General features: G+C 41.3%; 1 protein-coding gene across 7 annotated transcripts in view; it reads left to right on the top strand.

Annotated features, from left to right (window-relative positions):
- Positions 1 to 19,345, top strand: part of NIPBL (NIPBL cohesin loading factor) — a 281,327-nt gene that overhangs the window by 131,251 nt on the left and 130,731 nt on the right. For all 7 annotated transcript variants that reach the window (XM_067545538.1, XM_067545537.1, XM_067545539.1 and 4 more), the window contains 2 exons: positions 9,312 to 9,405; positions 18,509 to 19,141. In XM_067545538.1, coding sequence (XP_067401639.1) covers positions 9,312 to 9,405; positions 18,509 to 19,141 — 727 coding nt within the window. The remainder of the gene's footprint in view (positions 1 to 9,311; positions 9,406 to 18,508; positions 19,142 to 19,345) is intronic.

Raw genomic sequence — 19,345 nt, forward strand, 5'->3', positions numbered from 1 at the left:
TGTAATAACATTTGGATCCTTAAAACTCTGTGTACAGTTAACTCAGTAAAATGGAGAGTGAGTGGATCAACTCCATCATTATGTTCATTAAACACAAACATACAATAATTTAGCTGTTTCCAGAAGATCAATGATTCTGTGTTCACCAAATAAGCAATGAACAGTTGCATAAAATAGTTGTTAAAAAATTGCCATAAATACAGTGGGAATTCAATATATTACCTTTGTAATATAGAAGCAGCATATGAAGATTCAGTTAATCTCTGCCTCACTAAAGTGGGAAGTTTCTTCTGGCATCAAATATACATGTTTCCCACAGCTAATTCTCATTTTAAAAGTACACTGTCAAAACAATCATGGGTTTGTAAAAGAAGCTCTTTGCAAAACTTAAGAACCTGCAGAAATCTTTCAATGACATTTAAAAACATTTATTCCAAGAGAGGATTTTTTTTTAAAAGTTACCAAACAGTATTTGCAACACAAATATTGAAGCAATATACTAGTACATGAGAGCCTAGTGATGAAATTGTCTAGAAATGGACAACAAATTAAGCCAGTGGTCCCCAAACTGTGGGGCGTGCCCCCCCAGGGAGCCATGGAAGAAAGTGTGGGGTGGCATGGCAGGCCCTGGGCTGGCCCCCATATGGGGCAGGGAGGGAGCACCACCCAGCCCTGCTCTGCCCCCAGCTCAGCCCCAGCCTTGGCCCTGCTCCTGGCCTCTGCCCCAGCCACGCCCCATCACTGGCCGTGGCTGTGGTTCTCGCCCCACTCCTGGCCCCGGCCTCATCTCTGGCTCCTGGAGGGTTGTAGTGCAAAAAAGTTTGGAGATCACTGAACTAAACATAGTGTCATACTGTCATTATTCAGTTTGACTGCAGAAGATAAACAAAGTTAAAAGTACATTCAGTTTTTAAAATCCTTTTACATTTTAATATTTTAACATGATAGTAATAAGAGAGTTAAGAAATTAAAAAAATTAAAATTAACAGCAACACTTCAATTAAAGCAGATGCCAGGATTGCATCCAGGATAGTCAGTATTGCAGAGAAATTTTTATTGTAATTTCCTGCTTTCACACCCTTACAAGTTTCTGAAACATTCTGCTTTAGAGCTGAAATTTCCTATACTTTATGGCTCTGAATATTATTTTTTTTAAGAGTTTGAGAAAAAGTTTCTTCAACTGTTTTTGTGCTTGAGAATGAAAATGAGGTTCTTCTTTGAGTATGCTCTCAGTGCTCCACTGTAGGTGCAGCAGCACCTCCTGTGCTTGGGATCAGAGATCTTCAGTAGCAGTGCCATTGGACCATACATGCTATCCTCACTGTTTTGCATTGTGAGCAGCATCTATATATAGCACTGTGGGATCCAACCACCCTCCGTTTCTTCTCAGCCACCTTTGGTGTGGGGCAGAATCCATGAGCCAGAGCCCTTCTTTCCTAGTCTATAATCACACTCTCCCTCATTTGCCTTAGTATACTGCATTTCCATTTGTTTTTCTCCTGTAAAAAACCAACACTTTTTGTTCTCTTTCCTCCCTGCTACCTTATGCTTCCTGTTTTCCCACCTTCATCGACTGGGACCTCTCTCTCTCGGGAGTGTACTAGGATTCCCTCTATTCAAGAAGTGCCTTTCCTGTCAGGAAGCCTTTCCATTGAGTGACAGCTACTTGAGGTGCATTTCCTGCCTCAGTGAGGGTCACATCCCACAGAAGTGCTCCCACTGTTTCAACTTGACTGCCCAGGCCTGAAAGGATAGCGATCTTAGATTGAAACTTCTCCTCAGGGAGAATTTCTTGTGACTAGCTTTGGACCCTAGCCTTGGAACCTCTCATGTGGTTTTCACCCTCGGTTTGATCATCAGTTGACCCCCATGCACTGAGATCATCTAAGAGAAAATCCTCTCTTCCCTGCTCAGATGGGAAGAAATGGGCTGCTACATCACCTTCTCGGAAACCATCTCAGAAAAAGCCCTCCTCTTTGAGTTCAGTAGTCTCATCATCTGTAGGAATGAGCCTTAGTTCCCATGACTGTTTGGGCACTTCTGGTTTGGAAACTAAAGTGAGGCCAAGAGTCCTAAAGGGGCAGGACCACAGGCAGGCACACAGTCACTTGGGACCGAGAAGTACAAGTGCAAGACCTACTAAAATGGCACCGAGTAGCTCATCTAAGACAACACTGGCTGCTCCAGCACCGGCAAAGCCCTTGCCATCAACAAAGCTCTCAGCATTAAGTTAACCCTCTTGGTCATCTGCTGGCCACACAAGGGAATGTTCTCTGCTTCCAACACGAACAGTTCTTTGCTTGCCAAACACCCACTAGTGCCTATGATGCTCCTGCCTGTTCCGCAGAAGTTCAGATATCCAAGAGACCTGGTCGTCTCTGATATGCCTGAGTTCCTGCTCCTCCATAGCGAGTCCCCCATAACTAATGCCTCTTCCCCATAGTCATTACAATACACCCCTTCACCACCAGGGACTGCACCACCCTTCCCCACTGATGAAGAAGATGAAAAGGAGGGGATATACTCTGTACCATCTGCAAACCAGAATACGCACACAGACAACCCACCACTTGTCCCTGGTAATCAAAACCTGGAACCGAACCAGAACCCTGATATGGGCCTTTTGGATGCAACCTCATATACTAATTCCTCCACATTGGCCCTACTGGGATCCATGGGCTATGTACAGGACACAGTTTCCCATAGATGCTTACCATTCTCATCCCTCTCTTGACTACCTGAGGCCAACCCTGTTGTTCCTCCATCATAACTGGAAGAAACAGGAGGAAGTTACACCCCCACTCCACTTCTCCTCCCTGTCCCCAGATGAGCCTCATGCCATCATCTCCTATGTCGGCAGATGACTTCAGACTCCTCCAAGAACTGTTCCACAGGATTGCGGAGTCTCTCCAGCTCCCTCTAGAGGAAGCTGAAGAGCAACAACATAAGTTGCTCGATATCCTATACGTCTCCACATCAGCAAAAATAGACTTCCCTGTAAATGAGGCCCTGGTGGACCCCGCCAAAATACTCTGGCAAACTCCGGTGTCCATTCTGCCAACCCACAAGCATGCGAACAAGAAGTATCATGTCTGTGCTACGGATGTAGAATTCCTCTTTTCTCAGTGTACCCCTAACTCATTGGTCGTTGATGCAGTACAGGAGAAGGATGGTCCACACCACTCCAGAATGACCCCCTGCAACAAAGACTGGAAGCAACTAGACCTGTTCAGTCACAAGGCGTATTCTTCTGCGACACTCCAGTTCTGTATTGCTAATTATGAGGCTATTATGGCCAAATAAAATTACATCAATTACTCCAAAATGCAGGAATTCTGCCAATATCTGCCTGACGACAAAATGGAACAATTCCAAGCCTTCTGGCCTGCACAGCATTACAAGCCTCCCTGGACTCTGCGGACTCAGCTGGTTGCTCTATAGCAACAGCTGTCATAATGAGGTGAGCATCATGGCTTTACCTTTCCGGATTCCCCGGAAAGATGCAGGCCACAGCTGAGGATCTGTCCTTTGAGGGTTCCAAATTATTTGCTGAGCACATGGATGAGTCACTACATCTCCTAAAGGACTCTAGAGGGACTCTGTTCCCTCGGCATATATACACCAGCATCGAAGCAACATCACAGGAAATACCAACCTACCCAGAGATCCTGACCTCCACCTTTCACTCCCTACTGACAATATGACACACAACAACGACAGCGACTCCCTCCAAAGCAGACAAACACCACCTCAGGGATTACCTCTCATGTTTCTTCATCTAAACAACAATTTTGAAGTTTGGTCAAGGCCCTGAAAAGCTTCTCCCCGTTCCTCTTGCTGCAACTATTGTCAACGGCCCACCAGTTCGGCAACCATCTTGCCCCCTTTTATCCATCATGGCAGCAAATCACTGCAGACAAATGGGTCCTAGAAATAATTAGCAAAGGATACTTCATTCCATTCATATCACTACCGCCCACCAACCCCCATCACCATCCCTTTTTAGGGATCCTTCTCACAAACACCTAAGAGAAGAAATAAACCATCTTTTGCAACTGGGAGCCATAGAATTTGTCCCATGCCAACACAGAGGGAAGGGTTTTTGTTCCCTCTATTTATTGATCCAAAAGAAATCCACTGGGTGGAGACTGATGTTGGACTTATGAAACCTCAATAAGTTCATGAAACTGCAGCACTTCAAGATGATCACATTATCAACCATTATCCCAACACTGGAACAGGGGGACTCATTCTTGATCTTGAAGATGCTTATTTCCACATAACCATACATCCTGCTCACAGATGATTCCCCAGATTTGTCTTGGGGGCCCAATCATTATCAATACAAACTTTCTACAGCTCCTTGGGTATTCTTCAAAGTTCTCCTGATAGTAGCAGCTTACCTGTGCAAACAGGGTATCATTGTTTTTCCATAGCTAGATGACTGTCACCTCAAGGCCCCCTCCGAACCCAATGCAATTCACTTCATTCAAAAGATAATGGACCTTTACTCAAGCCTCGGCTTTCAAATAAAAAAACAAAAATCAGTATCCTTACTAGTACAACATCTTGAGTTTACTGGGGTACACCTGGATGTGGTACAGGCCAGAGCCTTCCTTCCAGATCACAGATTTTCCACCATAATCAACCTTGTATCCACCATGAGAACCAGCCCACAGATCTGTGCCAGGGTGTCTCCTGCTGCTTGGCCATATGGTAGCAGCCGCGTTCATGGTAAGGCACACCAGGTTACGCATGCGCTGTCTCAAGGCATGTCTACACACAGTGTATGCACCTCTCAAACACAATCTTCACAAACTCATATCCATGCCTTTCAAGATCAAGAACTCACTACATTCGTGGACACAACCCCAGAACATTTGTATGGGCATCCCTTTTCTTCAACCAGCACGGTCCCTGATTCTAATGACCAATGTGTCCCTAATGGTGGGGGGGGACAGATCACATCTTCAGACCTACATGATACCAGGAAAGTGGTCCCCTGTGGAATCCTCCAGGCACATCAATCTGCTAGAGCTACACATAGTCCACAATACACGTTGACGTTTCCTACCATTAATCAGACATTGGACCATAAAGATAATGACAGACAACATTGTCTGCATGTTCTATATCAACAGACAAGGTCCCACTCCCTTTGCTGAGAATCATTGAAATTGTGGAACTGTTAGATACAGCACGACATCAACATCTCTGCCACATTTCTGCTGGGACACCAGAATACTACAGCAGACTCTCTGAGTAAACGATTGTTGCAAGAGTACAAATGGAAACTGGATGCAGAAGTCCTTCAACACATTTGTCCATCTCTGGAGATTTCCCCTCATAGATCTCTTTGCCACATCAGAGAACACCAAATGTCCTCAATTCTGCCGTGAGTGGGTCTCAGCCATGGCTCTTTGGGAGATACCTTCATCATGACATGGGATGCCCCATTGCCCTATGCCTTTCCACCTTTTCCCCTCTTGTTCAAGGTGCTTCACAAAATACAAGTGGAAAGAGGAGGAGTTATCCTCATAGCCCCAGTCTGGCCATAACAAATTTAGTATCCTTACCTCATTTGCATGATATTTCATCCAGTCAAATTGATATTTCATCACATCTACTTTGACAAGATGTGGGCCAAATCTTTCCCAACATACGACTCCTTCATCTGAAGGCATGTATCCTTCATGTTTTCAGGGTTCTGAAACAACTTGTTCAGAAGCAGTAAGAGAAGTTCTCTTAAATAGCCGATATGACACAACTCGCCGTACTTACCTCCACAAATAGGAAAGATTCCTACTGCACTGCCAAATGTCTCAGTGATGGACACTCCTCTACTACTCATCCTAGACTATATCTGACATCTTAAAAGATTGGACCTATCCATAGGCTCTGTTCATGTGCATTTGGCTGCCGTCAAAGCATTCCATCCTGAGATAGATGGCTACTTCATAGTTACTCACCCAGTCATGAAGCGATTCCTTAAGGCCTTCTGAATCTCTACTCTCAAATACAACATTCCTCCCCACCTTGAGATCCCAGCCTTTCTGTCTTACTAGACCACCATTTGAGCCCATGGCAATGTACTCCTATATTCACCTCTCTCTGAAAACAGCATTTCTTGTCACTATCATGTCTGCCCAATGAGTAGGAGAAATAGGAGCCCTCATGGCATACCCTCCATACACGGTTTTTCATAAGGACAAAGTCACTTTATGCGCACACCCAAAATTCCTACCTAAAGTGGCATCCTCCTTCCAGTTGAACCAACCTATCCAGCTTTCCTGCTTCTTCCCAAAGCCACACAGCAACCAGCAGGAACCTGTACTACACATCCTAGACATTAGATGAGTGAGCATTTCCCTTTTACCTGAATAGAACAAAACCTTTTAGACAATCACCACACTTATTCCTATCAACTGCTGAAAGCTCAAAGGGAGCAGTAGTTTCCAAACAACAGCTTTCCAAGTGGATCTCACAATGCATACACCTTTGCTATCAACTGCCCAACCAGATGCCTCCATCTGAAAATTAAGTGCATTCCACTTGCTTCCTATCCTCCTTGATTGCCTTTCCCTACAATGTACCGATTGCTGACATTTGCAAAGTGTCCCGCTGGCCATCCACGGACACTTTTAGCCAACACTATGCAATTACTCATGACATGACATCTGATGCCCAACTCGGACACACTGTCCTCTCTTCCTTATTGAATGCCACTCTGAAGCCCCAGGCTTCAACCTGGGGCCATTGCTCTACAGTCTCCTACAGTGGAGCATCCATAGGGGCACTACTTGAAGAGGAGAATGTTACTCACCCTGTGCAATAACTGAGTTCCTTTGAGATGTGTCCCCCTATGGATGCTGCACTACACGCCCTCTTCCTCTCTGCTTTGGAGCTCCAATATAGACTCTGTGGTAGAGGAAATACTGAGGGCATTTGGAATGCACAGCACTATATGTAGATGCTGCTCACAGCGTAAGACAGGGTGAAGTGTATGTGCAGCCCACCAGGCACTGCTACAAAAGATCTCTGATCTCAAGTGCAGGAGGCACTGCTGCACCTACAGTGGAGTACCCAGGAGGGACACATCTCGAAGAACCTCAGTTACTGCAATCTTCTCTTGAGTAACCTTCCCTTTTTCCAGTTTATAAATATTCTGCCTTTATTCTTACATAACATTAGAGCAGTTGTAGTTGACCCGTGGCATGCATGCAATCATACCTGAGGGTTATTGAAACATAAAAATTAGATATGTGGAAAACTAAATGATCCAAATCATCTCCCTGCTGTTGCCTGATTATTCTCTACAGTATTTTTCTTCGTGTTATGATTTTGCCTCTTTAAAAATAAAAAGGTAGTAAATAATAAAAGTTACACCTTTTTGAAAATGTGTACTGAGCATATGTGCATTTAGAAAGATTTGGCTCACATTCAGGACATACCTACCTTTAAGCATATGCTTTTAAAGATGGGCACTTATTTAAGTGCTATGCTAGGTTGGAGCCAAAGTTGACATATTTCAAAACTAGCTAGGTTTACATATTCATAACCAAAAAGGTACTGAGCTGACATTTCTCAACTTTTAATGGTTTTGGAGATCTCATTGTGCATTGAAATTAAGCCCTGTGTGACAAAAATTTGTTCCATAATTTTAATGTTAAAACAAAATTAGCAAGCCCTGGACCACCTGAACTTGCACAGACTTATAGTGGTATGTTCTGGTACATGCAGAGGTTAAATAAGTGCATAGTTTTAATTTTTGTTTTGTATGTAGAGTTGGAATTTTATACATCTGCTCAGGTGTGTTTCCTCCATAGTACTGATTACAAGGTGAAATAGTTCATTCCTCAAGCATTGTTGGTAAAGCAAGTATTTAGTTAGAGCAGCACTATTAAACTTCTTCTCTTGCATCTGCAAACACATATTGTACTTTAGATAACACATGCTATAAATAAATATATGATACAAAGCACTTTGCATGTTGGAAAAAATGAAATAAATAAAACCAAGGTTTAAGAAGACAGCCATATTAGAATATTACCTGTACCTGTATCTGGCTTAACTTGACTATTTTATTAGCTAGCTTGGAGCTCTCCTTATTAATTCCAACCTCACTTGCATGAATTTAGTTTCACTGTTTTAAACAATAACCCTTCCCAAGGTGGCTCTATGTATAAAGCTAAATGGCTTCTTTTTCTCTATTTATTCTTTTTTAAACATGGGAACTGCATTGAAAAGACTTTCCCCCAAGCATGCTTTAAAAAAAAAGGGGGGGTGGAGTGGGGGAGACAAAAATGAATGTTGTTGCAGTATAGCAGTTTTACCCAGTGATTAGTTGTTAACTGTGTGAATATAAAAGTATATTTTTGACTACCAGAGGGTTCTACTATTTTCCTTAAATGCAAAAGAAGCTTGAAGAAGGAGAAAGTGAAATGAGAAATTGAATAAAGTGCCTTCCCTCTTCCATGACATATTATTCTATGAAAAATATTAATTTAATTTACTGTTAACTTTTTCAACCTAAAAGTTAGGACATTTCCTTACATTTTGGTAATAACATTCACAATCATAGGACACTTATCAGAAATTTTGACTAATGTGAGGGCATGCTGATCTATGCAAAACTAGTAATAGAAAAAAGTAATATTGGTGAGTGGTGTTAGTATAGTACACCATATTGTTCTTCGAGTTGGTTCTTATAGATAGAGCTGTTTTTCTAACTTGACCTGAGTCATCATTACAACTCATATTTCAGCTGTCTGGACAAGTGCTTCTTGGACTTGCATGTTTTCTTGTTCAGCCTGATATCATTCCCTTCCAGCATAGAAACTGAAGGTAATAGCCCGGTTAATGTGTAAAACACTTCAAGATCTAGGATGAAATGAAATAAATAAATGTGAAGTTGTTGTTTCAAAATCCATTTCTTATATTCTCATATATTTTTTTCAGTTGATCGCAAAGAGAGTTCAGGCTTGTAATTATTAGCTCATTGGCATGAGTGCTAATATCAGAGAACTTCTAAATATGTATATTTTTTCATGACAGCCTAAAATAAAGTAGCGCTTTTAGCTAAATATATTTTCACAAATTCATATGTATTTTTGCATGTGCTGGTTTGTAGGTTCTTCGTAGGACTCTGATTTCATGCTAAAATGCACATAAAATATGATGAACATGGTCTAAATTTCAAAGAATGTTAAATGTACTAGTAGTTGTCTTGTGGCCCCCTCCCCAGTATTTTTTCTGATTAGACTTCTTTTTAAAACTAAGTTTATAATACACATTTTTAACACTGTTTTTAGGACGGTGATTCTTCAATAAGGAATGCTGCATCCTTTTCTTTGAGATCACCACAGTCAGTGTGCTCTCCAGCTGGGAGCGATGGAACACCTAAAGGTACTCTTGTAGCTAAAACAGATTTTATGTATGTGTGAGTTTGTTTCCTAATCATAAAAGACAGGTGAATTTATAAGCTACGTAGTTGGCTCTAACTAGCATTTTGTGTTGAGATAAAACTACGGAAGTTATATACACTTAGTGATATTTTTAATTAAAATTTTATTTTGGTCCCCTGTTAACTGGAAACCTGAGAAGGTGCAAAATTTGACTTACGTATTTTAAAACAGAGTATAATCTGATGGAGGATATCAAAATTGTAAATCCTGTACATGCTGAGGATTAAACTGTATTAGAAGAACAGTTTCTGTTGTTCTATACTTACATGGTTCAAACACATAACTGTGTTATTGATTTCTTTATATTTACAAAAGTATGGTAACATAAAACAGTTTTGTTAATTGCAGTGAGATACATTGTGGGTAATGTAAGCAATTTAAAACCAGGTCAGCTAACACCATTTAATATCTACTGTGGAAGTGGCCTAAATATATTAGCTGGATAGGAAAATTAGGATAATTTTACAAAAACTAAAAGTTGTTCTTTGTAGCAAGCTCTAGAATGTTTGTGGTTTGTGTTTTTGTTCCAGTTTTTTTTTACCTGCGTGCCTCCTTATCATTTTATAACAGTAACTGAATGAAGTACACAGTTCTGGTGCATGGCAGAGGATCTAAAGCTTTGTATATTCTTAATAACTCAATGCCACAGTAGTAAAAAGGTGCAAAAATACTTTTTTCTGCCATACCACTGGAATATAATAAAATAAAATGTTTGCCAGATGGCTCAGGTGAGAGAGCAAGAGAGAATCGAGATTGATAAGAGAATCAAGGGATGGGTTAGAGAAGGGAATGCTAAAATGATTTTCACAGTTCATCATGATATATAGATAATCTGTGACAGATGAAGCTGGAAGGAAGATGGGTCCAACCTCTGGTGGCAAAAGTTGTGATTGAAGTCTGGCAGATTGGAATAAAGAATTTATTGAGTCTTGTGGGTTGTGTAGGTGGCAAAGAACAGTTTAGTTGCTGCCATTATAGCATCCACAAAGTCCTGTTCCAGTTAATGAGCAGCTTGAATCCAGACTACCTCACCTCAAATACAGTTGTCACCCACCTTGAAGATTTTTCAGCCCTTTGTTGGTAAGATTGTTTGGACTTGAACTGGTTGTGGCAGAAGCAAAGCAGTGGTGGACCAGTTGGTGTGAATTACTAAGGTTCTGGAAAAATTGGAGGAGCTTCAGATTAAACCTTTATATTCGGTCCATCCACATCTTGTTAAAGTCCAAAAGGGAGGTATTGATGGAGACTAAAATGCCAGCATCTCTTAAAGTAGTTATTATTAAGTCTTTGGTCAAAAGACCAATTATTGACAGCAGGAGTCTCGTCAAATAGCACCCTGAGTGTAATCTCCCTTTTAGGGAATCTTACTGAGAGGGGTTGAAAGAGTTCTAGTAATACTTGAGTCCTCAGACTGCTTAACCCTTGACAGTCTGTTAGACCTGGATGTGGTAGGGAGACAGCTTGGTTGCATCGACCAGTTTTTCTTGGTGATGAATGAATATCTAATGTCCGTGCTGATTACTTTAGATCTTTTTGCTGCCTTCTGATGTTGACCCATGAAAATATTGTTGACAATTCTGCAAACAACAGAAGAGAGAGAAGTTGTTTTGTTTCCTCTGTGGAGAACCCAAAGGGTGGTATTGGACCTTTGCTGACCAGACAGATCACATGCAGGCTCTCAGCCCTCTGGCTCAACATGTGAGGCCATTAGGAAAGAGATTGTAGATATTAAGCTTCTATGATTTCAAAATGTAGATAACACTGAGCTTTTTTGTGTATTTCATTAGTCTTGGAGAGTGTGATGGCTCAGTGTTTAATTATGATAGGCACCTTCATGACAGATATCTGGCTGACAAAGAATTTGAACAAGGGAAATGTAATGTTTGTAGCCTGGGGAAAACACCTGCAATACATGACAGAAGTTATATCTGCTGTCTTGATGGAGTTTGCCCGCCTTTTTTAATGGATAAAAAATTCCCTTTCTCCAGGATGTTTGCCTTCATCTCTCTTCTTACAAATACCAGAGGCAGCTCTGATTTTTCCATAAGGTTCCAAGGCTTGGTTATGCCCCTTACGCCTTCAATTTAGATTCTGTCTCCAACCATGCAAACAGAGCAATGGCTTAGTATTCCTAATGTTACCTGTTACGACACAGTCTTTTAAAACCGTCTTTTTAAATTTTGGGACAGTTATGAGTAGTACTTCCCCTTCTTTTTGTAGTGGATCATTCCCCAACTAGGACTACTCATCCAGCTTCATCCCTCCATTTGTTCTATTCTTGTCCATTATGGTAGGGCCAAACAAAAGGCGCTCTATCTGCGAATAGCTCTTCTCTGGAGCTACAAAAGGGGAGCCCTGCCACAATTGTTCCCAGTCTACCGGCCCTCTGTGTGTAGGGATGGGGCTCAGAGTCTGGCTGATTTGTTTGGGCCTCTACATATCTCACTTATGCTAGGCAAGAAACTGCTGGAGACATGTTTTGCAAGGGTTCTCTTAACAACAAAATAGAACGTGCTTATCAGTCAATAATTTTGCAGGGTTACATTGATAAACCTATCCCAAAACTTATGTAAATCGATCTCTAAAGGTACCATCCCAGGTTCTTCATAAAATAGTAACAATAATGGTGATATATAGATCATTATGTTATTTTTCATTAATAGATTCTTGGTGTTTTGCCAAAGAGGGGGTATTTTGGTTATTTGCCACTTGATCTGGCGTATTTTCTGAGACCTCGTCAGGATTGTTCCCCTGCCCTTCCTTTCCAGTTATATAATGGATGATGGGTAATATCAAGGCTCATGACACATCTCCATGGACTGTCATCCAGAAAAGAATGTCAGACAAGAAAAGAGTAGTCTTATTATATTATCACCGTTGTCCACAAAAGGGAAGATAGACCAACCAAAAAGATTTTTTTTTTAAAAAGCAGAAAGCATTCTTGATTCTCATCTCTATCCACAAATTCTAGCTCTTTCAACAAGGAAACTTCTGAGCATAAGAATTCCAAGCCAGAGGAGCAGGAAGCATTCTTTCCTTTAGATATATGAAATCATGGGGAGGGCAGTGGTGGCCACCTCTGCAGAAAAGGCTAATATCATTCTGTATTAACAGGTATATCATATGTAAGACATAGGAGGTAATTGTACCACTCTACTCATCACTGGTAAGGCTTCAGCTTTGTCTAGCTCTGGGTGTCACATGTCACGCTTTAGGAAAGATGTGAACAAATTTAGAAAGAGTCCAGAGGAGAGCATCAAAAATGATGGAAGTTGTAGAAAATCAGACCTATGAGCAAAGGTTGAAAAAGTTGAGCTTATTTAGTCTTGAGCAAAGAAGACTGAGCGAGGGACCTGACAAGTCTTTAAATATATTACGTGCTGTTATAAAGAGGACAGTGGTCAGTTGTTCTCCATATCCACTGAAGGTAGGACAAGAAGTAATGGGCGTAACTGCAGCAATGGTGGTTTAGATTAGATATTAGGAAAAAATTCCTAACTGTAAGGTTAGTTATATACTGGGGTAGCTTACCAAGGGAAGTTGTGGAATCCCCGTCACTGGAGGTTTTTAAGAGAAAATTAGATAAACACCTATCAGGGATTGTCTAGGTATAGCCAATCCTGTTTCAACATGAGGGGATGGACTAGGTGACCTTTCAAGGGTACTTTCAGCTTTGCATTTCTGTGATTCTCAGGGTACAGCTATAAGCTGCGGCTGGTCCAGGTCAGACAACTGGCTCACAGGGCTTGGGCTGTGGGGCTAAAAATTGCTATGTAGACATTGGGCTCTGGCTGGAGCCCAAGCTCTGGAACCCTCCATCCTTGCAGAGCCCAGAGTTCGAGCTCCAGCCTGAGCCTGAATGTCTACACAGTAATTTTTCAGCTCCAGAGCCTAAGCCCTGTGAGCCTGAGTCAGCTGGCCTGGACCAGATGTGGGTGTTTTTACTCCTGTGTAGCCACATCCTTAGTAAGCAACTCAGAGTACCCTGTCCAGGTTTCAGGCTGATATACTTAAAGAAGAGAATCCCTGAACCGTTGATCACATCACCATGAGTCAGGATAGACACAAAGAGTGAGAGTCTTTCCATGGTTTTGACAACTTTCTGGTACTGATCTCCAATGTGCCACAGTGTGTCTATCTTTACCTGTTGGTCATAAGTCTTCTGGGGTCCATGCTTAGGGATTATTACATTGGCCAAATGGCAGGTGAGAGTGCTTAAAGGATTCCTCTTGATGGCTGGAAACCATTGCTAGCAGGAGATGCAATGGAAGGTGAAGGTACCACCCAGAGTGATCCATTTTCTCTGTTGGTGGAAAAAGGAAGCTGCCTGATGGTAGGATCCCCACGCCACAATCTTGATCCTAAATTCCTGATGCCTGATGATTCCACAGCTGGAACAGAACAGAACATGGATGGAACAGGAAACAGAATATGATGAACGGTCAGGCTCCAGAGCATCCATTTCTTAGAGATGAGAGTGATCAGGATGGCTCTTTCAGGATAATCTGAGAAAGGAACACATTCTGGTTCAGTTAGAAAATGTGACAACCATAGTACAAATAAATCAGCAAGGGGATAGGGACAAGAAATTGAATCTAAATGCCAAAGTGAAGTAGATTGTTTCCTGGCAGAAGCTCATCTAACCTCTTCTAGGGTGATCCTCACAAAAGGGGTGCTAAACACACAACCTGGCTGACTAAGCCATCAGAAATAGACAGCTAATAATGGTTGCTGAATCTGCAAGTATTCAAACTAGTATTTAAAGAGCCTTAGCTCAGTTCAACCTAAGTCTTAGTTGGGACATCCCTTATGGGACATGTTCACATACAGTTGTAATGCAAAAGACAAGGAAAGCAGACTGAAGATCACTGGGAAAAGATTGTTTGGCTCACAAATTGCCAAATCAGCTTCTCTGAAACACTTCTCACCTCCTTCCTTCTTTTTTGATACTAGGAAGAATGTTTAAGAAGATCAAGGAGGGACGCTGTAATTGTCATCCTTACATCAGACCAAGAAGAGTGTGGGACTCAGATGTTGAAGAGAGAGTGCACAGGCTTACTTTTTATTCTCCCCAAAAGGCAGGATGTCCTATTCTAGGACCTGCTTCTGCATCACATCCCAGATTACTTGAGTTTGACTGTTTAGTTATTAAGCAGCAAGTCCTAAATAAGGTTCTATACCACTCCCAAAGTAATGGAGGGTCTCCTAACCTCACATAAAGCTTGCACCCTCTTGGCCTACACAAGAGTTTGGACAAAATTCTCCTACCGGTACTAAAAGATTAACTGGAGGAAGCTAGGCTTTCCCACTCTGTGTCTTACAGGATAGCCTAGACTTGAATCTCAGGCCCACCACCATTGTCTCTTGTGTCTCAGCACTAAAAACTGTTAAAATTAGGCTCATTCAAGTCGCTAGTAGATCAGCCCATAGTATCAAAGTTTATTATAGCAGCACTCTTGTGTAAATCAAACTTATCGTCCCTAGTTGAGATCTTTACCTATCCATTCAGGCAGATGACGTCTAATTCCCTACAGTTCTTGTTATGAAAACATTCTTCCTTGTTACAATCACATTAGCAAGAAGGTTTCTGGAAATTTTTGCTCTTACAGAATGAGCCTTGTTTTCCCTAAGGGCCATCTGCTCATCATGCATCAGAGTTATTCCAAAAGTAAACATATGCTTCATAACATAATACGAGATCATTTTGCCTGAAGCCTCAACACCCAAAAGAGCATGGCATGTGCTGCATGTGAGAAGAGCTGTTAAATTCTATCTTAGTAGAATCAGTCAGTTCAGAAAACCCTCCTCTTTATTAATTTCTTTTCACCCTAGATGCTTAGGCCTGACTGCTTCTAAATCTTTCATGGCCAGGTGACATTGCCAGGCCAATACAGCTGAAAATAAACCAGTCCTAGAAGAAATCAGAAGCGCAGTGGAGGCATCTTCGGCAGATAGGATATCAGACATCACAGAGGAAATCTGTACATATGCCTCCTGGTCATGTACACCTTTATATAAAACAGTTAGCCACTAACTTCATTGCTGTTGTGGCAAACAGCTGGCTTCACCCCAGTGGGTCTCGCACTTTATCTCATCTCCTTGGGGAGGGGGATAGGGACTTGGGCCCGCCCACTCCTCCGGATCCCAGCCCAGGGGCCCAATGAGTAGCAGCTATGTGATGCTGGCACTGTACTCACAGCTGCAGTCTTTTCCCCTGTGCTAATTTCCCCTCTCTGTCCTTTTGGCTTCTAGAGCCCTGTACCTTCCTCAGTACTCCTTTCTGCTCCTCCACACAGCATGGCACTCCTACTCCTCCAGCTCATGCTCTGTCTTTCTGGAGCAGAGGGTTTTTATCAAGCACCTGGCTGGGCCTTAATTGGCCTCAGCTGCTCCTAATTGCCCCCTCATGACTTCTAGCTAGTCTGCAGGGAACAAAGCCCTGAGCATTCTGGGGCTTACATACCTCCCTTCCAGCACTCTCCTACTGCCCTCTGCCCTTGCTATATCACACTGTACAGAAGCATCCTTCACCAGGAAGGTGCTACAAGTCTATAAGTGGTGTTCCCAAAAATAGTTTGTATATACTGATTTTTAGGGAAGGGAAACTTTCTTCTTTCTTTCTTCGCCCTCACTATTAATTTTTCTTTATGGCTTGCTAGATCCCAAATGTGGTGGAAAGGTCCATTTTTTTCCATTAAAATTGACTGATTATTTTTCTGGGAATAATCTCACACCCCAGTCCACCTCACCTGAAATCCATTGGCCTCTTCAGGCTACTCTTAAATAGAAAAAAACTGATCCTCTATTGCTCTATACCTTATGTAGAGTAAAGTAAGTGCAAGATGCTACCCGACCAAAGTAAGTGCAAAATGCTACCAAATTGGAATGGTATTGTTTTACACTCTGCACTGGTATAAATACTTTACATAAGGTGCAAGGCAATGGAGAGTCAGGCTTTTAATGTCATTGGATAAGGTGTAATTGTTAAGCATAAAAATTGTGTTCCAGTACAGCTTTAGAAGTATTGATTTGGAGCGAGAATAGAAGTGTGTATGGGGGCGGGGGGCAAGCATGTAAGACCCTTGGACAAGTTTGTAAAGCCTCTGGTATCTGCAAAAAGACCAATATAGTCCTTATGTCCTTTTTTGGGAGAGGGTCATTACCAGAAAGGAGACCATCAGATAACAGATTTTCTCCTATATGCTGTAGCAAACTAATCTTGTAGGTTTTGGAATATTTCAACTTGAGGTCAAGAGGATCTCAAGTATATATATCACAGGAATTGAAGTCAGTGGTAGAAGGCAAGGTCAGAGACAACCATGGTAGGATCTAGGATTTTTTCATGGGTGCTAATTTGAGAAATACGTGAGTGAATAGTAGCAAGATTTTGAGAGTCTGGATGTGAAGAGAAAGGGAAAAGAGGGAATCAAAGATAATCTCATGGTTGCAAGGCTTGAGTGGGAGGAAGGATAGTGTAACTGACTGTGAGGATGAGGAAAGGGAAAAAATGGTTAGGATAAGATAAATCCAATTTATGCCAGGTTTAGTGTAAGGAGGTTGTAGAACACCTATTAGGATGAATTGGAGAGAAATCAAGGCACAAGAGCCTGGACAAAGGAAAAGAGGATATTTGTGGAGAGAGGTTTTAATTTGAATGTAGACCTTGCCACAGTTATATTTCATTTTGTCGCTGTTAGATCCATGTATTGCAGTATGCTGTCCTTGGAGCTACGTGGAAAATCGATCAGAAACTTCAACTTCAGAATAAGGCTGCATGCTTACTTAGTGGTGTCTTTTGCATAGAGCATATTACAGTTTCTGTCTTCCAATTCATTTGAGTGCAGTTCAAGGTGTTAACCAATAAATATCTAAGTGGATTGAATTATAGCTACCTTAGCTACTGCCCCTCTCCACAAGAGCTATCATGATATCATTAGGAAAGAGTCTAAATTTAAGCTCTCAGCCCCCATGTTTAAACTATAGGGTGCTAATTGCAAGGTATTTTTAGCAAGGGACCCTTTGTGCCCCTCATTTCTACACACCGTCACTGGACCAATAGAACTCAAATTGTTGACTGCTGCATCTTATCTATTGTCCTTGGCTTTTTGTGGGGCAGAGAATTAAGGGAGCTTATGCAATTTGAAGGGAAAAGGCTTTTTAAATTTTTGATTAATTGGGGAGGTGCTTATGTGACATTATCCCCTTTTTTAAAGTTCCTGTTGGTAAAATGTATGTAAATGTGCTCAGAGCTTGGGGTGAATGCATCTTAGAAAGAAAAATAAATAAGTTGGGAAAAGAGGAAAAAAGAGAAAAGATGGAGAGGTAATGGCAGAAACAATATCTCAGCCACTTGTGGACAGAAGCATTGCCTCTAGGTAAATTGACTAAGTCCTCCCCTAATGTAGGAAAGTTGCAAAAGAAATAGACATACCCATGGGTAAAGAAGAAAGGAAGACTGTTTTCCCTTTGCTTTTGAAATGCTTTCTGACTTCATCTTTCCAGGAACATTTTAAAGTAAGAAGCCTTCTGTGATCTATGGATATGTTCATTTTATTTTATTTCATTTTATTTCATTTTATTGCATTTTAAAATATATATATATAGAGAGACTACTGTCTGTCTATAGCTCATCATTAAGTTTTTGACATTGGACCCCACTGAGAACCTAAGGAGACTTCAACCCTCCATTTGCCCACAGCCCAGGCTACCTTTTCATTAACTAAATCTGTAATAGTTGATCTCCTGGCCTGAACCTACTGGCACTGTATCAAAAGATTTGGACATCTTTTTTAGAGTGGTGCTTTCTCTACTAGATGTGGATTGCTAAAATAAATTGTTAGGTGATATGGGCATCCTTTGCGGCAACTATCTATATTATATCAGGCTTGAGGATGTGTTCAGCATGTTTCTTAGTTATACACTTACTTTTTGTAAACACAAATATTTGTAGAAGTACACGTGAATAATTTAGGGAATATTTAGTGTGTTTTTATATAAACTGTGAAACACCGTAACTTTTCAGTTTTTCTGAATTATTATTCTAGGATCAAGACCACCTTTAATTGTACAATCTCAGCCTCCACCTTATTCATCACCTAGAGATGTACCCCCAGACATATTGTTAGATTCTCCAGAAAGAAAGCAAAAGAAACAAAAGAAAATGAAGTTAGGCAAAGATGAAAAAGACCAGACTGAAAAAGCTGCAATGTATGATATCATTAGTTCTCCTTCCAAGGACTCCACTAAACTTACGTTAAGACTCTCTCGTGTAAGATCTTCAGACTTGGACCAGCAGGACGATATGCTTTCTGGTTTGGAAAACAGTAATGTGTCAGAGGGTGATATTCCTTTTAATGTGCAGTACCCAGGACAGACTTCTAAAACACCCATTACTTCACAGGATGTTAACCGCCCACTAAATGCTGCTCAATGTTTGCCGCAGCATGAACAGACAGCATTCCTTCAGGCACAACAAGTGCCTGTTTTACAACAAAACACTTCAGTTGCTACAAAACAACCTCAGACTCCTGTGGTACAGACACAGCAACAGGTTTCACAACAAGGAACTATAACGCCATATGATGAAGTAGAATTGGATGCATTGGCTGAAATTGAGCGGATAGAACGTGAATCAGCTATTGAAAGGGAGCGATTTTCAAAAGAAGTCCAAGATAAAGGTAAAAGGATTGTGTATATACCCCATTTTTTCCCATCATTACATAGTTCTATTTTGTTCTCTTTAGGTTCTTATACTGCCATCATCTTTGTTGTCCACGGTGAACTGTGACCTTTCATATGTGTAATATCTGGAATTACTTTGTTTGCAATCCTTAAAATCTGGAGAGTGAAGTTAGGTTTTTTTAATTTGGGTTTATAAGAAG

Source organism: Emydura macquarii, unplaced genomic scaffold (assembly GCF_026122565.2).
Source record: "Emydura macquarii macquarii isolate MOO-44397 ecotype Brisbane River unplaced genomic scaffold, CSIRO-AGI_Emac_v2 contig_1045, whole genome shotgun sequence".
NCBI classification, from domain to species: domain Eukaryota; kingdom Metazoa; phylum Chordata; order Testudines; family Chelidae; genus Emydura; species Emydura macquarii.